The sequence below is a fragment of the Salvelinus fontinalis genome, unplaced genomic scaffold (assembly GCF_029448725.1).
Source record: "Salvelinus fontinalis isolate EN_2023a unplaced genomic scaffold, ASM2944872v1 scaffold_0005, whole genome shotgun sequence".
In the NCBI taxonomy this organism is placed as follows: domain Eukaryota; kingdom Metazoa; phylum Chordata; class Actinopteri; order Salmoniformes; family Salmonidae; genus Salvelinus; species Salvelinus fontinalis.
In genome coordinates this window covers 78,199-87,644 of record NW_026600214.1, presented here as the reverse complement: position 1 = coordinate 87,644, position 9,446 = coordinate 78,199, and the positions used below count along the sequence as shown (strand labels likewise).

Sequence of the window (9,446 nt, the reverse complement as noted above, 5' to 3'; positions counted from 1 at the left end):
TGGCAGACATATCAGTGTGGATGACGGATCACCACCTCAAGCTGAACCTCGGCAAGACGGAGCTGCTCTTCCTCCCGGGGAAGGACTGCCCGTTCCATGATCTCGCCATCACGGTTGACAACTCCATTGTGTCCTCCTCCCAGAGTGCTAAGAACCTTGGCGTGATCCTGGACAACACCCTGTCGTTCTCAACTAACATCAAGGCGGTGACCCGTTCCTGTAGGTTCATGCTCTACAACATTTGCAGAGTACGACCCTGCCTCACGCAGGAAGCGGCGCAGGTCCTAATCCAGGCACTTGTCATCTCCCGTCTGGATTACTGCAACTCGCTGTTGGCTGGGCTCCCTGCCTGTGCCATTAAACCCCTACAACTCATCCAGAACGCCGCAGCCCGTCTGGTGTTCAACTTTCCCAAGTTCTCTCACGTCACCCCGCTCCTCCGCTCTCTCCACTGGCTTCCAGTTGAAGCTCGCATCCGCTACAAGACCATGGTGCTTGCCTACGGAGCTGTGAGGGGAACGGCACCTCCGTACCTTCAGGCTCTGATCAGGCCCTACACCCAAACAAGGGCACTGCGTTCATCCACCTCTGGCCTGCTCGCCTCCCTACCTCTGAGGAAGTACAGTTCCCGCTCAGCCCAGTCAAAACTGTTCGCTGCTCTGGCACCCCAATGGTGGAACAAACTCCCTCACGACGCCAGGTCAGCGGAGTCAATCACCACCTTCCGGAGACACCTGAAACCCCACCTCTTTAAGGAATACCTAGGATAGGATAAAGTAATCCTTCTAACCCCCCCCCCCCCCCCCTTAAAAGAGTTAGATGCACTATTGTAAAGTGGTTGTTCCACTGGATATCATAAGGTGAATGCACCAATTTGTAAGTCGCTCTGGATAAGAGCGTCTGCTAAATTACTTAAATGTAAATGTAGTGAATACACCCCATGGTGTTGAATAGGAGTGATGATCTAGGATCAGGTCTGTTTCCTAGTGAATACACCCCATGGTGTTGATCTAGGATCAGGTCTGTTTCCTAGTGAACACACCCCATGGTGTTGAATAGGAGTGGTGATCTAGGATCAGGTCTGTTTCCTAGTGAATACACCCCATGGTGTTGATCTAGGATCAGGTCTGTTTCCTAGTGAACACACCCCATGGTGTTGATCTAGGATCAGGTCTGTTTCCTTGTGAATACACCCCATGGTGTTGAATAGGAGTGTTGATCTAGGATCAGGTCTGTTTCCTAGTGAACACACCCCATGGTGTTGAATAGGAATGTTGATCTAGGATCAGGTCTGTTTCCTAGTGAATACACCCCATGGTGTTGAATAGGAGTCCTGATCTAAGATCAGGTCTGTTTCCTAGTGAATACACCCCATGGTGTTGAATAGGAGTGTTGATCTAGGATCAGGTCTGTTTCCTAGTGAATACACCCCATGGTGTTGAATAGGAGTCCTGATCGAGGATCAGGTCTGTTTCCTAGTGAATACACCCCATGGTGTTGAATAGGAGTGTTGATCTCGGATCAGGTCTGTTTCCTAGTGAATACACCCCATGGTGTTGAATAGGAGTGTTGATCTCGGATCAGGTCTGTTTCCTAGTGAATACACCCCATGGTGTTGATCTAGGATCAGGCCTGTTTCCTAGTGAATACACCCCATGGTGTTGAATAGGAGTGTTACTATCCATTCTACCATTAAGTTGGTACCCCAACACTGTTACTATCCATTCTACCATTAGGATGGTACCCCAACACTGTTACTATCCATTCTACCATTAGGATGGTACCCCAATACTGTTACTATCCATTCTACCATTAGGATGGTACCCCAACACTGTTACTATCCATTCTACCATTAGGTTGGTACCCCAACACTGTTACTATCCATTCTACCATTAGGTTGGTAGCCCAACACTGTTACTATCCATTCTACCATTAGGTTGGTACCCCAACACTGTTACTATCCATTCTACCATTAGGTTGGTACCCCAACACTGTTACTATCCATTCTACCAGTAGGATGGTACCCCAACACTGTTACTATCCATTCTACCATTAGGTTGGTACCCCAACACTGTTACTATCCATTCTACCATTAGGTTGGTACACCAACACTGTTGATCTGAAGCTGTGAACAAAGACAGGGGTCAAGCTCCCCAAGAAGGTTGATCATCCTGGAACACGACTCAGTTCCTTTTCTCAACACCATGTCGATGATGTCACGTGCCTTCTCTGCCCTCTCAGCTATCCCCTTCACTGACTCCATTTCCTCCTGGTTGATGACTGTGTGTTGCAGGAGTCCGTCCAGCAGACCATCCAGGACAGGTTTTGACACTCGTTTCACAAACTCTGTCCGTACAGAACGCAGCTGCTGCTCTGTAGAACCAGTCAGACTGCTCTCAGCTGGACCTCCTGCCCCCAACACAGCACCTGAGAGAGTCAGGTTACAAAATAACTACATTTGTACATTTACATTTCAGTCATTTAGAAGCAGAATCCTAAAATAAAAGTATTGAGAAAACGTTCTCTTTTACAATACCGACCTGAACATATCACATATTCACATTTAGGGACGGTTTCACAGACATAGAAAAACAGTCTGGGTCATTCAGAACCAGGCTAATCTACATCAAGTCCTGGAGGAGATGTCATTGGGACATTCAGAACCAGGCTAATCTACATCAAGTCCTGGAGGAGATGTCATTGTTCTTGAAGACTGTCTTTTATAATCTGGACTAGTCCGGGTCCGACAGTAAACCATGTTGACTGTCCTAGTCCAGGTCCTACAGTACACCATGTTGAATGTCCTAGTCCAGGTCCTACAGTAAACCATGTTGACTGTCCTAGTCCAGGTCCTACAGTAAACCATGTTGACTGTCCTAGTCCAGGTCCTACAGTAAACCATGTTGACTGTCCTAGTCCGGGTCCTACAGTAAACCATGTTGACTGTCCTAGTCCAGGTCCTACAGTAAACCATGTTGACTGTCCTAGTCCAGGTCCTACAGTAAACCATGTTGACTGTCCTAGTCCAGGTCCTACAGTAAACCATGTTGACTGTCCTAGTCCGGGTCCTACAGTAAACCATGTTGACTGTCCTAGTCCAGGTCCTACAGTAAACCATGTTGACTGTCCTAGTCCAGGTCCTACAGTAAACCATGTTGACTGTCCTAGTCCAGGTCCTACAGTAAACCATGTTAACTGTCCTAGTCCAGGTCCTACAGTAAACCATGTTGACTGTCCTAGTCCAGGTCCTACAGTACACCATGTTGACTGTCCTAGTCCAGGTCCTACAGTAAACCATGTTGACTGTCCTAGTCCAGGTCCTACAGTAAACCATGTTGACTGTCCTAGTCCGGGTCCTACAGTAAACCATGTTGACTGTCCTAGTCCAGGTCCTACAGTAAACCATGTTGACTGTCCTAGTCCAGGTCCTACAGTAAACCATGTTGACTGTCCTAGTCCAGGTCCTACAGTAAACCATGTTAACTGTCCTAGTCCAGGTCCTACAGTAAACCATGTTGACTGTCCTAGTCCAGGTCCTACAGTACACCATGTTGACTGTCCTAGTCCAGGTCCTACAGTAAACCATGTTGACTGTCCTAGTCCAGGTCCTACAGTAAACCATGTTGACTGGACTAGTCCGGGTCCTACAGTAAACCATGTTAACTGTCCTAGTCCGGGTCCTACAGTAAACCATGTTGACTGTCCTAGTCCAGGTCCTACAGTAAACCATGTTGACTGGACTAGTCCGGGTCCTACAGTAAACCATGTTGACTGTCCTAGTCCGGGTCCTACAGTAAACCATGTTGACTGTCCTAGTCCAGGTCCGACAGTAAACCATGTTGACTGTCCTAGTCCAGGTCCTACAGTAAACCATGTTGACTGTCCTAGTCCAGGTCCTACAGTAAACCATGTTGACTGTCCTAGTCCAGGTCCTACAGTAAACCATGTTGACTGTACTAGTCCAGGTCCTACAGTAAACCATGTTGACTGTCCTAGTCCGGGTCCTACAGTAAACCATGTTGACTGTCCTAGTCCGGGTCCTACAGTAAACCATGTTGACTGTCCTAGTCCGGGTCCTACAGTAAACCATGTTGACTGTCCTAGTCCGGGTCCTACAGTAAACCATGTTGACTGTCCTAGTCCAGGTCCTACAGTAAACCATGTTGACTGTCCTAGTCCAGGTCCTACAGTAAACCATGTTGACTGTCCTAGTCCAGGTCCTACAGTAAACCATGTTGACTGTCCTAGTCCAGGTCCTACAGTAAACCATGTTGACTGTCCTAGTCCAGGTCCTACAGTAAACCATGTTGACTGTCCTAGTCCAGGTCCTACAGTAAACCATGTTGACTGTCCTAGTCCAGGTCCTACAGTAAACCATGTTGACTGTACTAGTCCAGGTCCTACAGTAAACTATGTTGACTGTCCTAGTCCAGGTCCTACAGTAAACCATGTTGACTGTCCTAGTCCAGGTCCTACAGTAAACCATGTTGACTGTACTAGTCCAGGTCCTACAGTAAACCATGTTGACTGGCCCTCAAGTCATTGGTTTGTACATTGCATTCGGAAAGTATGACTTTTTCCACATTTTGTTACGTTCTACAATTCCTCATCAATCTACACACAACATCCCATAATGACAAAGCAAAAAAACAGTATTTTTGCTAATTTTTACAAATGTATTAAAGATAAAAAACAGAAATACCTTATTTACATAAGTATGCATTGATACTCGAAATCGCGCTCAGGTGCATCCTGTTTCCATTGATCATCCTTGAGATGTTTCTACAACTTAATTGGAGTGAGACTGTGGTAAATTCAATTAATTGGTAGGCACACACCTTTCTATATAAAGTCCCACAGTTGACAGTGCATGTCAGAGTAAAAACCAAGCCATGAGGTCGAAGGAATTGTCCGTAGACCTCTGAGACACGAAAATCTCGAGGCCCAGATCAGGGGAAGGATACCAAAAAAATTCTGCAGCATTGAAGATCCCCAAGAACACAGTGGCAGCCATCATTCTTAAATGGAAGAAGTATGGAACCACCAAGACTCTTCCTAGAGCTGGCCGCCCAGCCAAACTGACCAATCTGGACAGAAGGGCCTTGGTCAGGGAGGTGATCAAGAACCCGATGGTCACTCTGACAGAGCTCCAGAGTTCCTCTGTGGAGATGGGAGAACCTTCCATAAGGACAACCATGTTTGCAGCACTCCACCAATCAGGCCTTTATGGCCGAGTGACCAGACGGAAGCCACTCCTCAGTAAAAGGCATATGACAGCCCGCTTGGAGTTTGACAAAAGGCATGTAAAGACTCTCAGACCATGAGAAACAAGAATCTCCGGTATGAGGAAACAAAGATTGAACTCTTTGGCCTGAATTCCAAGGCTCATGTCTGGAAGAAACCTGTCACCATCTCTACAGTGAAGCATGGAGGTGGCAGCATCATACTGTGGGGATGTTTTTTCAGCGGCAGGGACTTGGAGACTAGCCAGGATCGAGGGAAAGATGAATGGAGTAAAGTACAGAGAGATCCTTGATGAAAACCTACTCCAGCGTGCTCAGGACCTAAGACTGAGGCGAAGGTTCACCTTCCAACAGGACAACGACCCGAAGCACACAGTCAAGAAAACACAGGAGTGGCTTCGGGACAAGTCTCTGAATGTCCATGAGAGGCCCAGCCAGGGCCCGGACTTGAACCCGATCCAACATCTCTGGAGAGACCTGAAAATAGCAGTGCAGCGACGCTCCCCATCCAACCTGACAGAGCTTGAACGGATCTGCAGAGAAGAATGGAAAAAACTTCCCAAATACAGGTGTGCCAAGCTTGTAGCGTCATACCCAAGAAGATTCTAGGCTGTAATCGCTGCCAAAGGTTCTTCAACCAAGTACTGAGTAAAGGGTCTGAATACTTATGTAAATGTGATCGTTTTTTATTTTTAATACATTTGCAAAAATGTCTAAACCTGTTTTTGCTTTGTCATTATGGTGTATTGTTTTGTCATTCTGGGGTATTGTGACGTCATTATGGGGTATTGTGATGTCATTCTGGGGTATTGTGTGTAGATTGATGAGTGGAAAAAACAATTGAATCAATTTTAGAACAAGGCTGTAACGTAACAAAATGTGGAAAAGTCAAGGGGTCTGAATACTTTCCGAATGCATTGTAACTTTCATGTTTACTTACTTGTTGAATGGGTGTCAGTGACGTATTCTGTCACACCCTGATCTGTTTCACCTGTCTTTGTGATTGTCTCCACCCCCTCCAGGTATCGCCCATCTCCCCATTATCCCCTGTGTACTTATTCCTGTGTTCTCTGTTTGTCTGTTGACAGTTTGTCTTGTTTGTTCGAGTCAACCAGTGTTGTGTCTCAGCTCCTGTTTTTTCCCAGTCTCTCTTTTCCTGTCTTCCCGGTTTTGACCCTTGCGTGTCCTGCCTCTGAGCCCGCCTGCCTGACCACTCTGCCTGTCCCTGACCCTGCCTGCCGATCGGTACCTTTTGCACCCTCTCTGGATTACTGACCTCTGCCTTGACCTGTCTTTGCCTGCCCGTGTTACAATAAACAGTGTTACTAGGACAGTCTGCATCTGGGTCTTACCTTGGTTCTGGTAGTATTCATCTGAAAGATAAACAACATGAGGTTATATCACTCTAAATAGCATCTGGTACAAAAGTACAAAGTTATGATGGACATATGCTCCTACCTCGTGATACTATTTCTGTCCATACTGTCATCTCATCATCACTGAATAACTCCATCTCAATGTCAATCCCTGTCATTTTCACAAGCGCCCTGAAAAAGCTTGGTGTTTTGTGTCTATGTATGAGATGAATCTTCTGGAGAGAGAGATTGTTTTGGCAATGTAAACATATGTTTCCCATGCCAATAAATCCATTTGAATTGAATTGAGAGTGAGTGAGAGCGACAGAGAGGAAGAGAGAGACAGAGAGAGCAATGCATAGAACTGTAACTGAAATGTCAGATTCATGTTCTTAGTCTACTGAAACTGTACCTGTGGATTGATGGCGGTAGAACAGGGAATGCTCAGTCTGAAGTAACTATTCAGTTTGAAGGACTGCTCTGGTCCTGAGATGAGAATATTTGTAGACCCTTGAGAATTTTCCTGTTGTTTCACAGCCTGTGAAACGAGGCATGGAATACCCAGCCAGTCAATGTATAGTCTAATTCAAACATTATTCAGAAAACTAGCAACACACTTATCTTCATGTAATGAGTGTCAACATAAACTGCGCCACTGGTTAGTTAAGGTCATCTCCATAATAATGGTCCCTCACCTGTATTTGGCCGGGGTTCCAGGGGAACAGGTATAGGCGAGAAATTAATGTTTCCCCTTTCACTGTCAGATAGAGCATCAGCTCACAGTGGACATCTACGTTATTTTTTCTTTCTTTTTTACTTCTCTGTTTTATTTTTATTTCAGAACGTGAGCTCAGTGTAACAGAGATAGGTGAGAACTTGGGATGGAGAATCTTAGCATGGAATCTGGTGACCTCATGCACTTCCTCAAAAGACACTCCATGTTCCTCTACATGAATAATCTTCATCTCATTCCTCAGGGAAGGGTTGGTCCCTGAACAACACAATACAAAGGAGACAGAAAGACAAATATTGTATTATTTTCATCCAACTAAAACACAAAGAATATGCAGTACCAGATCAATAGTTCATTCATTCAGGAAGTGAAACTCAGTTACATGGAAATGTCTTTCTGAATACTATTTCTATATGGTTTTACCTAAACAGACAAAGTGTGGCAGATGAACTTCCGCAAGTTCACCTAACTCCATAGTGATGTCCAGCAATGGACCACCTTGTGTGTACTGCATGTCTTTCAGAAGTTGACTGTAGGGTTCCCAGTTCCTGAAGTGATACTTCAGGATGACATCTCTCTCACACAGCCAGCGGAGCCCAGACACTGTGCACTCATAACTCCCTTTGGTTGTCCTGTGGCTGAGGGCAACAACAAGATATGGGAGAGAGGGTCAATGGTCAAATGGAGAGGTTGGATTAGAAGACTATTCCCAAAGGTAATGGGGAAATACACTAGCAGGTGGAATGAAATGTTAAAAGTAGTTATTTTACCTGAACATTGTCACTCCCTGGACAGTGGAAGTCAAGGGTTCAATCTGAAGCCAGTGTGTGGAGTCCTGAACAAGGACAAGCATGTCAGTAATACATATGGGGCCAGTTTTTTTTTTTTTATATATATGGGTGGATCAGCTTAATATGCCGGAAAGATTGTTGCCTCCATCAATGTAATCTGCATCATTTCCAATCCCCCATATATTTTTTTGGGTAAATATATATATACATATGCATACATATACACATGTATACATACACATACCTATATAGACATACATACAAGAATATACCTTTATTATTCCCCGCAAACCCTACCACCGATCCCCCAATTGGAGTAAACTGATAAACACTTCGGCTTTTACCTTCAGTTTATACATCTTATACACAGTTTACAGACACAGACATACTTTACAATAGTTATATTTTTGTTTGTTTTTAGTCCTTCCTCTATTTCTGATGTCCAGTCCAGTTTGATTTCTATTTGTAACTGTGCTGTTTCACAAAGGTTCCGAACCTCCATACATTTTACAGATCCCGTATGCTTTACATTGTTTATCTTGTTATTAGTCCCACCCTTCAGCTCCATTCAACCCCTCCCATCTATCTCTAAACAACATCCATTTTGGATTTCTATTTGCCATATATTTTTCAACTGTGCTGTGATGTTTCCTGGACCTGTGACCAATAACGAGCTACATATGGACAATACAAAAAAAAAATGATCTAATGACTGCCTCCTCACAGCAAAATCTGCAGAGCTGGGAAGATTGTAAAATTTGAAGTTTTGATTCCCGTGTTGTTTTGCGTATCAATTCATAAACCATGTGCCATGGAATGGGTACATCGTAAATCTCTTCCCAACTATTTTGCAATTTATACGCCACAGCTGTCAGTTTTTTCGTCCTTAAATGAAATTGGTATATGTTTTTATTTATCACACTTTTCTTTAACCATTTATGTTCTTTAATACAGGGCCGACATATATGTTCCTTAATTTTTCCCCTTCTACTTGCCTCTTCCATTTTTGTGGTAATGCTGCAATTAGCTGGTTGTAATTTTGGGTAGAACAGACATTTCCATATGTCTGCGTTAGCTGCATGTGTAACATAACTCCACCAGTCCTATTTATGATATCATTCACTAAAATTATACGTTTGAAAAACATTTCTTCTAAAAATATGTTTGTTTTTTAATCAATTCGTATATTTGAGTTTAACCACAATATTTGTTGTATTATTTGTTCTGTCTTTTCAGGTGGATTAAACTGAAATTGCAACCAACTTTCTAAGGCTTGTTTAAAAATAACGATATTTTGGAGATTATTTCCTTTTCAAACAACCGA

At 44.2% G+C, this 9,446-nt stretch overlaps 1 protein-coding gene across 1 annotated transcript; it reads right to left on the bottom strand.

The window, feature by feature from the left end:
• Positions 1–568: 568 nt before the first annotated feature.
• On the bottom strand, positions 569–7,371 carry LOC129841991 (uncharacterized). The gene is made up of 5 exons (XM_055910370.1): positions 7,294–7,371; positions 7,011–7,136; positions 6,702–6,834; positions 6,184–6,225; positions 569–2,427 (listed from the first exon to the last, which is right to left on the bottom strand). Exons 1-5 carry the CDS (start codon positions 7,369–7,371, stop codon positions 2,093–2,095), a joined length of 714 nt encoding a protein of 237 aa, XP_055766345.1. The 3' UTR covers positions 569–2,092.
• Positions 7,372–9,446: the final 2,075 nt, after the last annotated feature.